The sequence below is a fragment of the Ictidomys tridecemlineatus genome, chromosome 6 (assembly GCF_052094955.1).
Source record: "Ictidomys tridecemlineatus isolate mIctTri1 chromosome 6, mIctTri1.hap1, whole genome shotgun sequence".
Lineage (NCBI taxonomy): Eukaryota > Metazoa > Chordata > Mammalia > Rodentia > Sciuridae > Ictidomys > Ictidomys tridecemlineatus.
In genome coordinates, this window is record NC_135482.1 from 48646550 (window position 1) to 48667762 (window position 21213).

At 39.0% G+C, this 21213-nt stretch overlaps 1 protein-coding gene across 2 annotated transcripts in view; it reads right to left on the bottom strand.

Moving 5' to 3' along the window:
• Positions 1–11747: 11747 nt before the first annotated feature.
• Positions 11748–21213, bottom strand: part of Irak3 (interleukin 1 receptor associated kinase 3) — a 56646-nt gene continuing 47180 nt past the window's right edge. For both annotated transcript variants that reach the window (XM_040280366.2, XM_005328708.5), the window contains exons 10-12: positions 20713–20775; positions 20464–20628; positions 11748–18790 (exon numbers count right to left, since the gene is read on the bottom strand). In XM_040280366.2, coding sequence (XP_040136300.1) covers positions 18278–18790; positions 20464–20628; positions 20713–20775 — 741 coding nt within the window. In that variant the 3' untranslated portion in view covers positions 11748–18277. The remainder of the gene's footprint in view (positions 18791–20463; positions 20629–20712; positions 20776–21213) is intronic.

A 21213-nucleotide genomic window follows, 5' to 3' on the forward strand; every position in this document is an offset into this window, starting at 1 on the left:
AAGAAGGCTTCCTTATTCCCCCCATTGGAAAAGTTTCTTATTCTGTGTAGGCATTTTTCCTAATGATGATATTTATCATGATAAAAATTATAATGCCTACTGCAAGCCCTGCACTGTTTTGAGCTCTCCGTGTGTAACAACACATAAATATTCCTATACCATTGTTTTCTATCAAATTATTCATAATATTTCACTTAAATAGCTTCCTTAATTATTCAATACCCCTATTTTAATGTGGATTCCAAGAAGATGAGGAATTTCTCTTGTTCACCATGTAGCCACAGCACCTAGCACAGATGAACATCATTTGGGTTAAGCCTCAAATAGCTAAGACTTAGGCCAGGTACAGTGGTGCCTGCCTATAATCTCAGCTACTTGGGAGACTGCCCTCTTGAGCAATTTAGAAGATCCTATCTCAAAAAATAAAAAGGTTTAGGGATATAGCTCAGTAGTAGAACATTTTCTTAGTAGGCATGAAGCCCTGGGTTTAATTGTCGGCACCACAACAAAATAAAAATTAAAAAATATAGTAAAAAAATTTAAATATCAGGCTTTAGCATAATTAAAATGCCCTCATTCTTCCTTAGTAGAGGTTGCTACATCACTAGCCACTTACCAGCTGTGTCTCTTTAGGTGAATTCCTTGACTTATGGGTCTTAGTTTCCTCATCTATAAAATTAGGAGACAGAAAACTTGTTTCCTAGGGTTCTCATGGGGATCAAATAAGCAATGTACTTGAACACTTAGACTGTATTCTGTATTAGTAAATGATGTCAGGAGTACCTAGGAGAGGAGGAGTAGCATTTTATCTTTCACTTGGTGACATAGTCCTGAGGTGACATATTCCTGAGTAGGGATTCCTCCCTACTGAATCCCCTCTCCCATCTATCCTCTTCCATGTACTGAGAATTCCAAATCACAGATTTCTTAGGCTGCAAAGGAAAACACTTAACATTTCTGTTTCTTTATCATATAGAACATTTTGGCTTTCTTTGACTCATACCCACCCATCCAAAATAATCCAGGACCTTTCTTCCACTTCCAGAAATTTCCTAAAGAATCCTGCATTCTGTAGTTGGGAGCGCTGCCTCAAAAGAATGGGAAGAAACTGAAGATAGAATTTTTCTCTAGACAGGGTTCAAAGTCAAAATACTTCTGCCTACGTCTGTCATCTCAAGTCTTACTAGGAAAAACAGTGACATATATTTATTCTCTACTGTTTCACAACAACCTGGCGGTATTACAGGTTAAATTGTTTATTCATCCCTTGTAACATTCATGCATGCACTTATTTACTCACTTATGCATTTATGTATTGAGTGTTTATTTCATGCCAGACACTCTGCTGGGCAAAGACTCACATCCAGCTCTCCTAGAGCTCTCAGCTGAATTTGACGGACAGTTATTAATCAAAAAATCACCAGAAACTCCATGTAAATAGTAATAAGGAGATGTATGTAGAGTTAAAAGAGGACTTAAAACAAGTTTAACTTAATCTGAGAGGTGAGAGAAGGATGGAGGAAGGGATGAAGCCAAAACCTATAGTCACCCTGCTGTTCACGTACAGAGGAAGAGGAAGAGGTCAAGGTCACTCCTCTGTGGGCAGCTTGTTCTAGAGATTCAGAGCAGAGCTCATACCGGCTATGTTTGCTCCAAGAATTCTTTCTGGAATCGATGCAGAGATGGGCACAAAAACCAAGAGTAATAACAGCAGCAGCAACAACGACGAATCAATGTTAAGAAACAAAGACTTCCTGCAGTTAGGTAAATGTGGAGATTTTCCCCAAATGGTAAGAATATTCCCAATAGGAAAATTTTTGTGCAATAGGCTCACACACAGAGACTAAGTTTATTTGGTGTAGATAGAATTTTCCTGGCATACAATAAAGAAATTACCTGCAACCATCGACATTGGATATTGGAGACTTCTGTAATGAGAGGGAGACGTCTCATAGGAGGGCTTTCCCAAAGTTTATGGGAAATATTCCTCACAGCCCAATATTATCAGGCGACCATCCTTTTAGTAATTCCTCCCCTGTGCTCTTGCCTCATGCTGTTTAATCATTGATTGATGTCTCTGTGTTTTCTAAACCTTTGACAGAGAATCTAAGCTATGTATTTAGCCATTCGCTGTGCCATTACAAGTTTAATGTTACTAAGAACAATATTTTTCCTTAAAAACAGAATCTTGGTGCCATGGCTGTTCTGAAGATGAGTCAAGAATATTGAATTTGAGGAAATCAGCCCAAATATTTAAGCATTATGTCTGTGCTAAGGATATTGGTGTTGTATTTACGTGGCTATTAATTGCTACTGAAATCAGCTTCTAACTGATCACCTACTCTTATTTTTTTCATATTTTTATTGGTGCATTATAGTTGTACATAATGGTGGGATTTGTTCTTACATATTTGTACATGCACACAATATAACAATAGAATTTAATCAATATCACTGCGTTTTTTCCTTCCCTCCTCACTCCACCTGGTCCCATTCCTCTGCTGCTCTTACTTTGATTTTCATGTCACCTCCCCCTAGTAAAAGTTCTGGGGTAGTAAACAGATCAAGATGATCAGTAGGAATAATCATTAATTTTGCAACTGATGTTAAATCAAAGTAAGTGGGGAAAATAAACACTTAGCACAGGTCTTTGAGATCATTTAGAAATATACTTTAAATGAACTAATTAAATATGAACCTTATCTAAGGATAATCACTTAAAAACAGGCAGTAACCTTTTATGTGAGTTCAGTGATCTGAATTCTTAATATGCAAAATTAAATGCCATATTCAATTTCATTTTTTACACAAACATGAATATTGACATTATCCATAAAATCAGATAGAGCTGACATTCATACAGTGCTTCGAGGCTTGTACGACATGGCAGAATTTCAGTTTCCATTAAATAAACAACAAATGACTTTAAAAATTAAACACAAAGCTGAATTTTTCATAGAGCGGATTCACCAAGCGCCTGAACTATTTCTGCCTAACATGTAGAGAAAGTGACCCCTAGTGGAATTCTGATGAAGCATTTCTCCATTGTTTTTTTATTTGGTCAATCCAAGTACGGATGCTTAATATCTGCTGTATGCCCAGCATTGTGCTGGGCTCTGGGACAGAGACATGACAGAAAAATGAAGTTCAGGATGGTTGATAAGTAGGCATCAGTAAAATTTGATCAGTGCTGCAGGAGAGATCGAGTGGAAGTGGTCAATCTACTAGTAGGCTGATGAAGAAATGATTGGGGTGGCTGGCAGAGGAAGGTGGCAAGGAAGAAAAGCCATTCACATAGAGAGGCTAGAGCAGCACGGTGCTTTCTGGAATTGCCAGTGGTTTCATTGGGTAAGGAATGCCTAGGTGGACAGTGCTCCCCAGATATGCTTTCTGCATATTAAAGGAGTTGACAGACACTGTACATAACTGCATTCAGATTGCTCCTGTTAACTAGTCTTACATAGGTATGGGAGACTGTTTCAAAATGGACTTCTTTGACTATTTGAAGGCCTCCAAAATTTTGAGTAAAATAGACTAGAAGATTTATTTCAAGTCAGGGAGCAAAATTGGAATTGAGAAGTAGGTCAAACATAAGCCTAACCCGTATATTACTGATCTCATTTACAGATGAGGAAACTGAGGCTTATGGAGCTGAACTGAGTTTCCCAATTCAACTGGCAAACTTTGTGGCTGATTGATACTACTCAGATTCCGAGATCCAGGAGCCCAGGGTTTTGGGAGTCATCAGAAAATATAGTGGGTAGTTAAAGTCACAGGAGTAAATGAATTTATCAAGAGAGGTCATGAGAGAGAATAAGAGAGAGGACAGGAGAAAAAGGAAGGGGGGAGAGGAGGAGAGGGGGAAGAGGAGGAGAGCAGAGCAAAGCAGGGAAGGGGGGATGAGAGAAGAGAAGCAGGGCAGAGGTAGAAGCCCAGAACATGGCAACCTCTGAGGTAAATAGCAGAAGAGGAAGAGGTGAAGGAGGCAGTAAGATCAAAGTGGTGGAACTATAACCAAGGGAGAGCTGTATTCTGGAAGGGGAAGAGAAAGGGGGTGGCGATTTGAGATTTTTCAGAAGAAACTATTCAACAATGTCAGCAGCTAAGAGAACCGAGTGAGGCGGTGCCTTAATATTGACCCTTAGGTTAGGATTAACCCTTGGGAGGCCATTGATTGTCTGAAACTGGAGTAGAGAAGATGACAAACCTTTTATGGACGGAGCTGAGGAATAAAGAGGAAAGAAGAAGGGCGAGTCAGTAAAATCTGCTTTCTGAAGAGCCCAGCTGGGAAGACAAGGAAGTTAGATGAAGATCTATGTTTAAGGAAGGGATTTTCCTCCTAAATATTGAAAAAGTTATAATCAGGTGTATACATTGTAGAGACGCAGATGATATAGAAAGTAAGTGGTGGATGGTGAAGCGTAAAGGATAATTGGCTGAGCAAAGGAGAGAAAAGGGATCCAGAGTGCAGGAGAAAATCCTTGGGTTGGCAGAGAGAGAGTGCGGATGCATGGGATGTTGATCTGTTGATAAGCAAAGGAGGGGATGAAGGGGCCATCTGATGCCTGCTTTTTCCCCTGTGATGCTGAAAGCAGGCTCAGGGGCCAGTCGAGTGGGAGGATAGAAAGGCAAAGAGGCTGGAGGCTGGCCTTCCAACAGCCACTGTGCAGAAAGGGGCCGGCATGGCCTGAGCCATAAAGGGCTACTGAGCAGCAGAGAGGCCAAGTTGAGGACTCTAAATGCCAGGTGGCACGGAGTCAGCACAATCCTACAGGTGACTCTAATAGTGCTTGGGTACAGCGAAAGTACATCATTGGGCTGGCACTTTGCAGTTTCAAATAAGGCAGAAAAGAAACTGAGGAGGCTGCTCTCTTAAAAAAAAAAAAGAAGTGAAGCTTAGTGGAGGTGGGCAGGGGCAGAGTGTCATGAGAGACTGAGGGAAAAGGAAGAAATGGAAGGACTGAGGTCATAGTGTTTGGGGCCAATTCTGATGGAAGGCAGAGAGTGACAGCCTAATTCAAAGGAAAGCACTCACCACCTAATGAGAACATCTTCAGTGCCAAGCATCCTGCTAAGCACATCATCCATATTATTTTATTTAACCCTTACAACAAATCTATAAAGTCAACACTATTCTCCTTACTTTACAGACAGAGAAACTGAGGCTCAAATGCAATAGCTAACTTACCTGGTGTCCTACTTTGGTTGATTTGCCCCTAAGTCCGTGCACTGGGTCCCAGTGCAAAGGTTGAGAGGCGGAACTGTAGGGTGATGAGAAACATGAGGGTGGCCATAAAGGAAATTGTTCGTCTAGACTGGATGTTGAGGTCAATGAAATGGACAGTTAGCTTTGAAGATGGCTGGCACATTAACAATGGATGACCACACCATGGTGACTGGGAGGGAGATAAGTATACTAGCTGAAGGGAGTAAATTGAAAGTACAGAGGAGAAGTGGAAAGGATGAAATAACCAGATTGTATGAGCCCTAAAGTGGTGACATTTTCTTATGGGGCTGAGCGTGGCTGGCTTTATGTAACTTGAGGGACCCAAAGTTAAAAGAAAATGTAGGAGCTGGAATATAGTGCTATTCAATGTAGTAAAGTAAAAAAAGTTGTCTTTCTCCTACAATCTCTCTTCTCACTTGTCTCTATTGCTATTTCATGTTGGTTCGCTTGGACATGGGGATCCTTACAGAGGTAGCTCAGACGCTGACGGATGCCCAGGAAGGGCTCTGTCCCATGCCTCAGGGCATAGCCCGCAGACTTCTGAGCTCTGCCTCCCCTGATGCACTACACCCCATTTGGAAGCTGAGAAATCAGTCTCTCCTTCCCACAGCCTATCATCCCAATCATCCCAACAGTTATGGTTTGGATGTGAAGGGTCTCCCAAAAGCTCATGTGTGAGATAATGCAAGAAGGTTCAGAGAAGAAATGATTGGGGGTTATAGCCTTAACCTAATCAGTGAATTAATCCCCTGACAGAATTAACTGAGTGGTAACTGAAGGCCATTAGGATGTGGCTAGAGGAGGTGGGCTTTGAGGGTACGCCTTTTGGGTATATATTTTGTATCTGGTGAGTGGAGTGTCTCTCTGCTTCCTAATCATGTGATCTGTTTCCCTCCACACATTTCCCCCATGATATTCTGCCTCATCCTGAGCCCTGAGGAATGGAGCCTGCTGTCTATGGACTGAGACCTCTGCAACTGTGAGCCCCCAAATAAACTTTTCTGCCTTCTGTAATTGTTCTCATCAGGTCTTTTAGTCACAGCAGTGAAAAAGCTTACTATGAACACCAACTCACTGCAAAAAAGCAAAAAGCAAGAATGGGTAACCTCTATCCAGGATGCACATTGGACTGGGATCAGGATGGCAAGTGGCTCACTCCTGCCAAGTCACCTACCAAACACATCTTGGCACTATCAACTTGGAGGGGAGATGGTACTACCATGTGTTACCCAAAGATGCCACAGGAGCTGTTCACCCAACTTCTCCCTATTTGTGTCTGCATTCACACCCAATCCCCTGTCTGGCCAGGGCAGAGGGCACTGGTGGAACACACGTGGGCTTACTCCACTCCTGGGAGTGGACCAGAAGGGGAAGGTTAGTGGGACCAGAGGTGTAGAGTGTGGGGAACAGGATGCCAGAAACCTGTCCTAGGAAGGTAGGGAAGTTGTAAGATGGACTCCATGCAAGCTGAGACTCTGAATCCCTAGTCCATGCTCCATTGTTTCACCAGAGTTCCCTTAAAAAACACAAATGATAACATTCAATCATTGTATTACCTTGCAGCAAAGCACCATATACTGCCCCTCTGTCTTTGCACAGTCTTTTCTCTGTGCAGTCTGTTTTCATCTCTTAAGGACACCAGTCAGTGAATTAGAACTCACCACAAAGACCTTGTTGAACCTAATTATCTCTTTAAAGATACTATGTTCAAATACAGTCACAGTATTCTTAATTAGTGAAAGGTGTGGACTTCAACATATGAATTTTGGGGGATATGTAATTCAGCCCACAAGAATTGTTGAGAATTTCAAGATGGCAACCGCAAAGCATTAAACCCCAAGAATTTCAGGAGTCTGTGAGACTGCACTAGTGAAGCCAGCCCTGGGATAGGAGACCAGTGGTAGAGAATCAATAGCATGGAGCTAGGGGGATCTGACCCTTCCTGTCAAATCTGTAAGTGTCAAGCTTATGGAAGAATGTGCACCTTTCAGCAGAGTTGTAAAGGAAGCTAACAGCGTCTTTTGGGTGAGAGCTAGGTTTTGCTAAGATAATGAAAAGGGTGAAATGTCATCGAGCAGGCTGAAAATGAATGGTTTCTTTGCAAACAAATGAACAATCCGCTGAACAGAGTAGAAATGTCTGGGAAGGAGGTCAGAAACAAGCAAATAAACCCTGGAGGAAAGAGAAGGGTATGATGATCAGAATAGGAGAACAAATACCTAACCAGAGAATTTTGCATCTCATTACTTTTAATTACACTGGCTTTGTATTCCTTGAATTTAGAAATTAAATTAGAAATTTAATTGAATTTAAATTAAATGTTAGCATCCCTGATCCAACTGCAGCCGTACTTCACACACAAGCATGGTTTTTGTTATGGTTTAGATGTGAGGTATCCCCCAAAAGCTCATCTGTCAGACAATGCAGAAAGGTTCAGAGGAGAAATGATCAGGCTGAGAGCCTTTATCCAATCACTGAATTAATCCCCTGATAGAATTAACTGGGTGGGAACTAAAGGCCAGTAGAGTGTGGCTAGAGAAGGTGGGCATTGGGGATGTGCCTTTATGGTATATACTTTGTATCCGACAAATGGAGTCTTTCTCTCTGCTTACTGATCATCATGTGATCTGCTTTCCTCCACCACACTCTTCCTCCATGATGTTCTGCCTCATCTCAACCCCAGAGGAATGGAGCCTGCTGTCTATGGACTGAGTCCTCTGAAACTTAAGTCGATAAATAAACTTTTCCTTCTCTACAATTGTTCTGATCAAGTCTTTTAGTCACAGCGGTGAAAAAAAAAAATTGACCAGTACAGTGTTGCTGATTGACAAGGGGAAAGACATTTCAGAACAATCCTCCCATGTTTTCTCCGGTTCTCCATTCCAATCATTGTGGCATTTGAACAGGGTGAACTATGAAGAGGTACAGTCTGTGGCTTTAGCACACAGCTTACTCTCCCACACTGGAAACAAAATCATAATTATTATCACATTGCTGTAGTACCCTAACAAATTAAGCTATTCCTTGAATACTTGCTTAGGGGTCGTTATCCTCAATATCTTACAATAATCTCTCCCAGAGAACAAGAAAAAAGCCTTGTCTGCATTTTTATGGATAGAAATACAGGCAATTAATAAGTTTAAAGAGCTACAGCAGTGGAATATCACTACAGGAAATTAATAATATGTTAAGTAGAGAGATAAAAGCAGCTTTCTTACATAAGAAAGCTACCTAATGAAAATACTGATATATTGTTCGTATGTGGTTTTTATTATCTACCCAAATCCCATCAAATAAGATTCTTGTAGTGACAGTCATTTTTAAATTAAAGTAATACATTCTCATTGTGTAAAATTTGGAAAAATATAGGTAAGCCAAAAAGAAAGGGGACATCATTTTAATTCTAACATATGCTTTCTTTGAGATACATTTATTTTATTCTCATCTTTATTATGCATCCATGCATTTTATTTTTGCAAAAAATGGATGCTATTTTCCTCAATGTCAAGTAACCTGCTTTTTACCACTTAGCAATCTAGGGTGAACAATCTTGCAGAACATTATATTAATAACTATATTTAGTTATATTTAATACATTTCCTATTGTTAGACATTTTTAGGTTCTTTTCAACAATTTACTATTGTAAAATTGCAGTAATAAACATTCTTTTAACTATTTATTTTTAACCTTTTATGCTTATTTCCATAGGATAAATTCATAGATGTATCAATAATCTGTCAAAGTATGTGCGTGTTTTAAGCCACTTGAAAAAAAAATGTTAAAAACTAGTTTACCTGAATAATTATTAGGTATTTCCACCTAGAAAAGTATAATGGAAAGAAGACCAGAGTTGAATTCCTGTCTATTTTACTGACAAGCTATAAATGTTGATTGGTCACTCAATCCCTTTAGATCTCTTTGTCATTAAACAGGGTTGGCAATTAGGTGGAAATCCAGTTGAACTTGGAGTTAAATTAGTTAAATCCATACACAATACATGTGAACAGGAGTAAACCAAAAGAGCATCAAGGTATATAAAAAGGGTAACTTAATTATGAATATAAAATAATGCTCAGATATTTAACAAAAATTCTCTGGATCCTTTTCAGGCAGAGATCTTGCTTGACCACAACTGCACAGAAAACGGAGTTTGAGCAGCGAAATTGAAGGTGATTCTAGACCCTGTCCAAGGAGCAAATGTCTTGGCTAAGCAACCTCAAACATCATGATCTCCTTGAAATAAGTTATTTCTCCAGTACATGAGACAATCTTAAGTCTCCTTGAGAGAAATACTTAAGATCAAGCAAGATTTCCTTTGTTTCCGCATCATTCCAGTCTTCCAAAGCCTACTTGGAATTTACCTTGTCTTTCCTTCAACCATTTCACCAGCAATGTAATACTTATGGAATGCAGAATTCTTATTGTTTGCAGAATTCTTCCATGATCACTAGGAAACGCAAAGGCACACAAGACAATACTGTTCAAAACAACTCATGATTCAGTGCCAGAATGAGTGATTCTAGGGTAAGTGATCCATAGTGGTCATGGTAACAGGGATAAAAGTTATAAGTGGGCTTTTCCACCTCAGAGCTGACTGATGTGGTGACCAGGGCTGTGTGTCTAACTGCCAACAGTAGAAATCAGTTCTGAATTCATGAGCTGGCATTATTCCCAAAGGGAAATTTCTTCTATTTGCAATACTTAATAGGGGTTCTACATCCCTGACAGCACAGTTACGGGTACAGGTGAATCCTTGTCCTAGCCAAGGCAAAGAAAAACATGGAGTAGATTGAGATGGTAGTTGATAGATCAGAAAAAAATAGAAAGACTGAATAACAGGATGTCTTTATAAAGTAAAAAACAACATAACATTATTTCTGATGTGCAGCAGTTGCAGGTGGCAATGAGGTCTAGAGGGTGGCCTTAGGAACAAGAACTAAAGTGAAATGGAAAGCTTGTTTTGTTGAAATTGATGAGACATTTTAACCACGAGGCAATGGTGCTACTTGATTCATTCAAATAATTATTGAAATCAAGAATGATAAAGCCAGGATATGAGGTGGACAGAAAGATGGGAACATGTCAGAACACATCTTCTAAAACAGAATGATAACTTTTTTTATTAGGGAAATACATCTTAATGGCCAAGTAGGTATAAGTAATCACATAAATTATTTTGCTCTCTTCAAACTGCTAGACAAATGCATAATGAAAGTGTCAGGGATTGCTCTGCCTCCTGTCTCAGGCAATAGCATCAGAGCTGCCAGTGAGTTAATATAAACATGCATATTTGGATTCATAAGCATGCTAGAATCTTAAATTTTTCCTCCAGGGTACACAAAATAAAAACAATAAAAGGTCATAGATTAATATTTACCCTTGGCTATCAGTGCAGCTCTTTTTGAAAATCCTGAGTTATCATCACAAAAGAAAAAGAAATGTCATAAGATTCAGCATTTAATGGTTTGGCAATTGCACGATAATTAGGCTGTACAATTTCAGAATGACATGAAATTATCATTAGTGAATAATGGAACCCAGAAGATTATGACAACCAGAGATAATTTGTACCTGAACATGCTGTTTAGAATGGTTCCATTTCACACTGTATATAAATTAAATTTCCTAACCTTCTCTCTTACTGAAGTCTCTGCAGTGATGGTACAACTGGTATGGAATTTCCCTTCCAAGAAACACAAAATAGCACTAATACTTTAATTTGGTATAAAAGAACAAAATTTGTGGGTTTGTTATGCTCTTAAAAACCTGGCATTTACTTATCTTTTAGCTGGATTGGCCTTGGAAGTGTTTTTGTCATATTTACACACTATGTAACTTAGTTATGTCCACAAAACAATCCCTCCAGATAGAACTCATTAGAACTGGTATTTTACCCTGGTGTATACTTTGCTATTTCCCTTTATAATTAATGCATTACTGTGGATCCCATTAGCAGTGTTGCATAGGCTCCGTCTCTACCTGCTACAGAAAAGCATTGTATTCAGTCACACTCTCTGCACTGTTTTAAGTTTTATTTCCAGCCGATAATGGCAGCCCAGAGTCTACTAAATTCAGCAAGTTAAAAATTTTATGTAGGCTAAAAATGGATGGTGGAGCACAAGTCTGAAGAGTCCATACTTCATGGTGGAAAATTTATCTCCCCAAAGATCTTCTCACTTTACTGTAGGCAACTCCTTGAAGTCCTGATTTGTAAGGATGAATTTTAAGTTTAACTTTTAAAAGATGTTTTTGACCAAGATCAGCCAATATTTAATTATAAAATGCCCTTAGTTGTGCACCATGATCTGTTCTCTGTTCTGTATTTCAGCTTGTCTGATTTTTTGACTTAGATTGCTTTTTCATTTGTGCTGTTACAGCTACCTCAGGGGACACCAGACAAATCCATCTGATAGCTGCAGTCGCCAGGTAGGAAGATAAAAATAATAAAGGACAATGGAACAGAAGCATTATTACTAGTTGCTGACTAAGGGTACAAGAAAGCAAAAAGCCACGCAAATATAGAAGGGTAGAGAATGATTTATTTTTCCAAAATAAAAATAGCTTTATTCTTTTCTGAAAATAAAAATGATACATGCTCATTATCAAATTTTCAAAGACATGAAAGTCGAAAAAAAGTAAAGATCTCCCAAATACCACAGCCCAGAGTAAAAACATCATTAACATTTGGCAAAGAGCTCTTTGAGAAACATATATCACTTAAAAATGTCCAATGTTACAAATGGCTCCTAGTAAACATGCTAGTCTGTAGTCCGCTTCTTCACACAACAATATTTCAGGGACACATTTCCATAGCAATAAAAATAGATCTAAATAATTTTTAATAGCAGTCATATGCAATTTAATTTTATACATGTTTTATTTGACCCATCTTCTACTGGGGATATTTAGGTTATTTCCAATGTTTTAATTTCATAGACATCATGCAATACATCTTTGGGCTCATGGTTAGATACTTGTGTGATTTTTATCAATTAAGATAAACTCTTAAATAAACTGTTAGGTAAAATTGTGTCATCACTGAAATTTTTTGCTGCATATTGCCAAATTGCTTCCTAGAAAGGTTGAACCAATTTTCATCCCTGCAGGCAGTGAACAAGGAGGCCCATTTGCATGTATTCTTGTCAATAGCTTTAACCTTTGCCAATCTGGGAGGACAAATTTAAGAAGAGGAAGAAGAAAATAAAAGTCACATATATTTATTAGTTGTATTCATTTGCAAATTGGAGATACTTTTAATTTTTGTTATCTATTTCAGGGCAGATGTTTTCTGAACTTGGTTAAAAGAATTTCAGTTTGTATTCCCATGTCAACAGTGATGTGACTCAGGACAAGAGTCAACTTTTCTCTGGCTCATTTTTCTTGATCCCAAAGTAACAAAACCCAGCTCAATAAGTTGTCTAAAGCTTCAATGATATGTGAATAAACCGGCATACTACTAGACATGATGATGTTAACTGAGCCTTATCTCCTGCATATCAGATTTTTCTACTTTCTTACCTCCTATTTTAATTAATGTTGGTGTCTGGGAATATTTTTAAATTAAGGAGAAAAAAAAGAAAGAAATAAAGGAACTATGACTTTTTTCTTGTTATTTAAAGAGGTGACCTTAAAATTCTCCAACAAGGTCAGTGACAGCCATAACAAGGTTTGTAAGTTTGACAGGCAATATAGATCTTTGGCATAAAAATGCCTCCCAGGAAAATACTTGCAAGTCAAGGCCATGGACCATCAAATATAAATAAATAACTGGAACAAAAAGACAGGCACAAAACACAACAACCCCCTTTATTCCCTGCCAAAAATATTGTTTTATCATTGCTTGGAAATGGATTTGGAAATATTTTCCACTATAGAGCAAGTTGTTGTTAACATATATAATATCTATTTTCAAAGATAAATCAGATATTAGTATTGGAAATTCATGAATTTTATCCAAGAGTGGTGAAATGATAATATTCTGGATACTAGAAAGACAAACTTTGGGTACAATCTGGACAGTGGTCTCGACACACTAGATACCAATGAGTTTGAGGAAGTTTTGAAGAACTATTTGATTCATTCATTTTACAGATACTTATTGAGCCACATTACATTCCAGGTGCTGTGCTACCCAAGGGGGATCCAAAAATGAGCAGGACATAGCCTCTGCCCTCAGGGAACTTCAGTTTTGGGCAGGAGGAAAGATAACCCAACAGGCAATTCCAGCATTATGTGAGGTGAGGTGAGGTTTGGGGGGTGTTTTAGACTCCTGGAAAGAAGCATGCTGAAGAGGCCATTGGTAGCTAAATAATGCCCTGAAGAAACCAAGAGTTAACAGAATAATGTGGGCTATCATGATCACCACGAAGCATGTCACAGACTGCTTAGTGCACACTAATAGAGAACCGACAGGCCACCCAGCATTACAAGAATGCAACAGGACAAGAAAAGTTCCCAACCCCTTAGGAAGAGCTTATAGAGGGACCTAAGACTGGAGAACATGCGTTCACTCAAATGTAAGCTCTACGAGGACAGAGTTCCTGGTGGTTTTGACTTTCACTGCTGCTACAACAGTGCCTGACACAAAGGATGCCACTGATAAATAAATTTATAAATAAATAAATTTATTCAATGCATCAACGAATTCACTTAACTCATATCAACTCACAGCAGAGGACCAGGATAGTGAAGAAAGTAGATGTAATAACAAGGTTTGTGTGCCTACTAAAAAATTTTTGGAATCAACAAATGATTTTTCATACCCATCCCTTTGAATCTGATCTTGAACTTGCACTGGCTCCTTTGTGCAATGCAGAGTGCAAGAAAGAGCACTATATTTGAAGTCAGACAGATCCTGCCTCCTCCTCCAAATCTGGGAGGACCTTCAGCAAGTTCTTCAACTTCCCCAAGCTAGCTTCCTTGCCTGTGGGTGGGATTCACACCTTCCTGTGGCTGTGAGGGTCAAACTTGCATAACATGCTCCAAGCCCAGATCCCTTCACCCTGCCCCATCCTTCCAGCCCCAGAGATGGGCTATGCAGATATCTAGGAGGGCTGGGGGCCCCTGTTCCTGGGGTGCTTCTTCAGTGACCCTTTCTTAGTTCTTCCCCTCTTTTCAGGAAACTATTCCAAGAAGCCTTCTTCACTCCCTTGAAAGTACACAGTAATCTATTCTTCATCTCCCCTTTCAGCTTTAGCTTTGAGTTCCATTGATGTATGTTTCCAATAACACTGGTCACTGAGCAGGTAACTTGGGTAGCTGTCCTTCATTTCCTTACTAAATTGTTTGTTGTAACCTAAGCAGCTAACACAGTACTTTGATTCTAATGAATGCTTAGTAAATGCTACTCATGATAAACCTCACTTCCTATTCTCATTGGGCCACAAGTCTTAAAAGTTGTCTGACACAGGCTGATGTACAACCTCATAAAACTACACTATTATGCAGCGAATCACAGATCATTATGACTCTCGAGAAGTCGATAAAATTGATTATGTCAGAAATCCCATACCCATTTTCAAAACAACAGAATATTTTCTCCATCTTTTGGGGCATTATAAAATGGGACCAAAACCCTAAGAAGCATAATAAATAGGATCTGCCCAGAAGATTGTCCACAGTATGTTACCAGAATGAGGATTAGTAAAATTCTTTACTGAAATTCATCTTTGCTGCTCAGAACTTGGAGGCTCATTCTTAGTGTCTTCATGTAACTTAGTCTGCACATAAGTAAACCATGGAGGTATCCTCTGATGACCCATAGCAAGATGCAAGATTTAATTACTATCAATTAACATTCATTAATTCTTCCCCCTAGAAGGCAAATCTAGTCAGGAAGACTGAACCATTCAATAGGAGACTTAGGTACTTTTCGACCACAGTTGCATCTGCTCCTCAGATCATTAATCAGATCACTGCCAGATAATCTGACTTGGTCTTCAAGATGTGCAAAATAATCACACTTTTGAAATTTAATCTAGTCAATAAAATCACTGGTCCACCATATTTCTAGCCTCTACTCTAAGCTAGCCAACATCCTAGGTAATATGTGAATATAAAAAAAAAGAATTTTTTTCTCATGAAACCAAACTAAGATCCACAGTTAGAATATGTCAATGTATAATAATTGGAGAAAAGTTTAATGCAGTGATTTCCAAGGAGCAGAATTCCTATCAGCAGGATCAACGTCTCCTGGGAAGCTGTTAGAATGCAAACTCCTAACCCCAGACAAAATGTCTTAGAAGATGGTGAGGGCATGGCTTTATCAAGACTTCCATGTCATTCTGATGCACACTGAAGTTTGAGAAACCCTGCTTCAGTCAACTAAACAAGTTCAAGTCAATACAATGCCTACAGATTATGTGAATGCTGAGTAATTGTACAAGCCTGGTGTTAATCAGAGCTTTTTTATGACATTTCACAAAAGATACAGGGGGTGTCTGCAGATTCAAAGTAAAAAAATTAACATATCAATTATTGATTTTGGATTATTAATGGCAATTTTACATGATTCCAGGCTAATTTTTTCTCTCTCTCTCTCTTTTTTTTTTTTTTTTTTTTTTGGTGTATGTGGTCCTAGGGATTGAACCCAGGGTGTTGTGCATGCAAGACAAGCACTCTACCAACTGCAGGCTAATTTTCTCAGTTTAGTCAATACACTTTCAAACTACATCTCTGAGATGGAGTACATTGCCTCAGAATGGTTTGCAACATGTGAGCCAAATGCTGAAGACTTTGGCTGCTTCGTTTCATTAACATGTATAATCAAGAGTGGCCAAACTCAAACAAGGCAAAAGAATTAAAGTTTTTAGTCAACATGTGGGCAGTTCCAAAGCAGTATTAACACATATGTGCTGATTACATGAGAAGACAGCACCTGCAGACCAGGTGTCCTGCAGCCTGTGAACGTTGATGCTCCTGACTGCTTACCTGGGGCTTGTATTAGACCTGTCAGTCAGGCTAAGTTCTACTGTATTTTTTAACCTCAGTTCATGCCCTTTTAGAGAAATTTAACTCCATATTTTTGACCTTAGTCTATTTTCCTGACCCTGTTCCTGATGATTTTCTTCTGTGATTAGCTATTATTGAACTCGGGTTCCAATCTGAGTATGATTAACCCAACTGCACTGTCTCTCCAAAGAGTAAAATTCACAGTTCCATTCCTGACACAGAAAGCTAGAGCTTTTACAGCAAGGTTCTTGGACGGGGAGATTCTGTAAATCCTCTGGAAAAGGTTTTCTTTGAATGTTTCTATCCATTATTCATTATTCCTACTTCATTAATTTACTCAGAAAGGTTAATTATAGTTGAATTATTTATTATGTGAGTTCATATATATATAGTTTGATTCAACTTAATTTATAAGAATATACCCGCAGGATGGGGTTGTGGCTCAGTGGTATAGTGCTCGCCTAGCACGTGCAGGGGCCTGGGTTCAATGCTCAGCACCACATAAAAAATAAAATAAAATAAAAGGTATTATGTCCAACCACATCTAAAAAAATCATATATATATATATAGATAGATAGATAGATAGATAGATATTTTTTTTTTTAAAGAATATACCCGCTCTGAGGAGGCTGATGCTAAGTTCTGAGGAGGTCACCCTTACACACTCAGGGAGTGTGATAGGGCAATGCCCCCACAGAGACGTCCATGTCCTAATCCTAGTGATCTGTGAATATGTTGTTTTACATGAGGAAGAGGATTTGTAGATGCAATTAATTTAAGAATCTTGAGACAAGGAAATTTCCCTGGATTATCTGAGTAGGCCCAATGCAATAACAGGGTTTTTATAAGAGAGAGGCAGAAGGGCCAGAGCAAGAAAAAGGTAATAAAGAAGAATTAAGAAAGAGAGAGAGAGCATGAGGGGAAGTGATGGGGTGAGGAGAAAGAGAGGTTTGAAGATGCTACATTGGTGACCTCGAAGACGGAGAAAAAGACCCTGAGCCAAGGAATACAGGTGGCCTCAAAAAGCTAGCAGAGGCAACAGGGTCCCCTAGAGGCGCCAGAAGGTTTGCCAAGGACTTCTGACCTGCAGAACTGTAAAATAATTAATGCTACTAAATTTGTGATATCCTGTTACAGTGACAACAGAAAACAAAGGGAGCTAGCAATCTAGGAACAGAGATAAGATTGATTTTGATACATTTTGGAACGTGACAAGCATAAAAGAGAAATTCAAAGAAATTGCTATGGAAATGCTGGTAAAGTGAGTCCCTCGGTTGGAGAGATTTGGGAGGTTTTTTGGAGGATGACAGTTTTGCAGAGCCTAATAACTGGCTAGGACATCAAAAGAGGAGCTCCAGGAAACAGTCAAGAGGGGAGACACAGGGTGGAAGGCACAAATAGTATCAATCAAAAGCTGACCTACACTGCCGACCAGTCATTTTCTGGAACAAAAATTATTTGATTAAAATATCACATATTCTGCTCAAGATATGACAGGTCTCTGAGTTAGTAAAAATCTATAAGAATAATCAACAATTAGATTATATAGAATAGGCTACCTTAAGAGTTTAAATATAGAAATATAGATCTTGGGCAGGAATCTTGTCACATAGAGCACACCCTGGCCAACGGTGAGCTTGGCTTGTTTTTAGACAGTGATGAACAGAAAAACACTACAGTTGATCACAAAGTACATTGACAAATTAGACATTTCCTGCTACCCTCCTAAGTAAGCTAAACCAAACAACAGAATGCAACTGAAAGTCCTTTGCAGAGGGAGGTTCCCCAGACTCACTTCGACAGAGAAGACATGAGAATCTTGTCCCTCTTTGGTAAGTTTAAACTGTTTTGTTTTGCTGAAGTCAGACCAAGGATGTTGAATAATTTTGAATGGCTCTAATTTAGTTTGGGTTTGATCATGAGGTAATTACTCTGAGGAAACATTTGTTTAAGCCTCTCCGTTTTGGGGGTTTGAGAAGGAAGGAATAGAATTGTCCAGAATGTTTATCTGTATTACCCCAAATTCACCACCAGCCATTCTCTGGGCCTAACTCAAGGAGATGATGTCTTCCCAAGGCAGTACCTTTGCTCAAGTGTCTCAGAAATACTTGCTTTTTTCTTTACCTTCTGGTGAACTTTCATCCTTTTTGTATGGTTCATATTTATTACAGAAAAATTCAGAGGAGCACCCTGGCTCCACTAGCCTGCTGCTGGAAGGATGGCCTGGGTCTTCTAAAAAGGAGTCCAAATTCACCTCAGTGGCCTTGAAGCCCTGGGATGAAGCTGCATGCTTTGGAGACAGACTTTCTTCACAAGAACTGGGCTTGTTGTAAGCATCCTCATTTCTCTCACTGCCTCTCTTTCTGTCCAAGCCCAGAAATGTGACCTCAGACTGGCTGCATTCAAAGGGAATTTTCTGAGTCGGTCCATCTGTCCTCAAACCTTCATCACAAGGTGGCAAATGATTATTCTGGCTTTCGTCATCTTCCACTGGGATACTTGGTACGTTATTCAAGAATAGAGGAGAAGGACACCTGAAGGATTTCAGGGATGTGGGAGGATCTTCTGTAAAATATAAGCTGGCCTGCGAACTTTCAAGAACATTCAGGACCTAATTAATGAAGAACAAACGAACATTGAGTTAGGCTTGAAAAATATCCCTTCTTGCCTTTTTTTCAATTATAGAATATTTTCTCATTTTCATAAGTTTAATTACTGAATTTGCATTAGAAGGGATCTTAAAGATTAGAGACACCCCTTCATCTTCATTCTCAAGAAGCAAGATATAAAAGAAACTGCATTGAATTAAACATCATGAGACCCAACTTTAGTTCTAGATTTCCAACAGCTAGCTTTGTGGCCTTGGGTGAGTCTTTACATGTCTGACTTCAAACATAAGGGAGGTAATCCATTAGTAGTTCTCAAATGCCAAAATGCCCACAGAACTTTTTGAAAACAGATCCCCTCACCCGCTAGCTCCAATCTACAGATTATCATTCAAAAAAATAAGGAGACCAGGGTCCATGGATGTGCATTATAAAAGCTTCCTAGATGATCTGAATGTGTGGGAAGATTTGAGACCCTTGACCTAATATAAATCTCTCTCTTCCTCTTTCTCTCTTTAAAAATGCATATAGGTTTACAATTAGTAAAGTCTTTTCACATATATTTTCTCATTTAACACACTCAAATAATAATATAATAATGCTGTTTATTAACAAATAATAAAATGCTCATTCTGAGTTTATAGATAATAAAGCTGAAACTCAGTAAAATGAATAAATATCACCAGCAAGTAAGGAGGAGCCTTCTCCTGGCTCTCAATTCCATTCCAAAGCCATAGTTCATAGCTCCTTTCTGGGCCCAGGTCCCCACACAGCTCTTCCTAGTGGTGTCAGCCTGGAATATGCTCTCCTGATTCCCACTCCATTTTTATTATGTTGAGTCCTTGTTTAAAACCTGTCCTTGGCTCTACAATGACTTGGAATAAAACCCAAACTCTCAAAATGGAATCCATGTCCCTCTATTACCCAGAAGTCTCTGATATTTTAAGTACTGTGGGCTTCCCTCACCCCCACCTCACATCCATGATGCTGTCCTACCTGTGGTCTTAATGCCAGCCTCCACCACCTGGAGCCCACACTGGCGACTCTCTCTGCAATGTCCTTCCATCCTTACTGCTGTCTCTATCCAACCTGCTGTCCACATCATAGCTAAACGGTCACCTCCACCAAGAGGCTCCCTTGATTACCATAGGCTAGTATATTCTGACTCTACGATCTCATCAGCCTGGGCTTCCATCTTGCTGGACCAATATCCCAAGTTACTCATCTGACTCCTTATTTGCAGTTTGAGGGTTGACACTGTATAGTGAACACTGTTGTATCTTTAGCACCAAATACAATAAGTGTTTGTTTACACGCAAATAAACAAATCAGTGAATGCATGACTACACCTATGGACAAAAGAGTGAATTTTAAAATGAAAAGGGGAAATACATGTTGCATTTTAATGGGCCAGATATCTTAATAAATGCTGAATAAGTATTCCTTCCAAGCTACATTTCACTATATTTTTTTGTGATGCTCTGGTTCTACTCAATAATGACCTCTACCAGAGTACCAAATCATATAACTTTTGATCTAGAAAGGAATATCTATTAGGTTGGCATTTTCTGTTGAAAGCTTAATTTGTCTCACTGATAAATAATTCACCCAGAAACACCACTTATCCAACATAGATATTGCATGGCTCCATTTTGAATAAAACCACATAAATACGCACTTCATCCATAGATGGTCTTGACTTTGCCCGAGTTGTGGCACACTGGGCTGCCAAAGAGAAGAGCTTGGCAGAGAAGTTCCGAGGACAGGGACGTACTTTCTTATCTAGAAATGAGAGGCATGAATCGAGGCCTCTCTTCTCTATCAGTTCCATAAGGAGATCCCGCTAGGAAGAGGAGGAGAAAATCTTATTACATACAAGTGGGTCAAAAAATGAGAAAATGGGTGTCAACAAAAAGACAGTTCTTACCAGTTGAACATGTTTGGGATCATCTAACACCACTTTACAGCCTGTCAAAACTTCCATTATTACCTATGAGAAACATATAGAAAGTCAGCTACATATGTTGAATGCATCGACAACATTTGTTGCACCTATTAACCATGACAATGAATATAGTTCTTTCTAATCAATGCCTTTATATTTTATTACTTCATTGATGACACAAATTGATATATTAGATAATGAGTGGCAGAAATCAATAAGTCAAAAAGTTAAAACTTTTTTTTTTTTAAAGAGAGAGTGAGAGAGGAGAGAGAGAGAGAATTTTTTTTTAATATTTATTTTTTAGTTCTCGGCGGACACAACATCTTTGTTGGTATGTGGTGCTGAGGATCGAACCCGGGCCGCATGCATGCCAGGCGAGCGCGCTACCGCTTGAGCCACATCCCCAGCCCAAGTTAAAACTTTTATAAAGTTTCTTCTTAGAGGAACCATTAGGGAAGGGGATGGGGACACGAGCAGGGAATA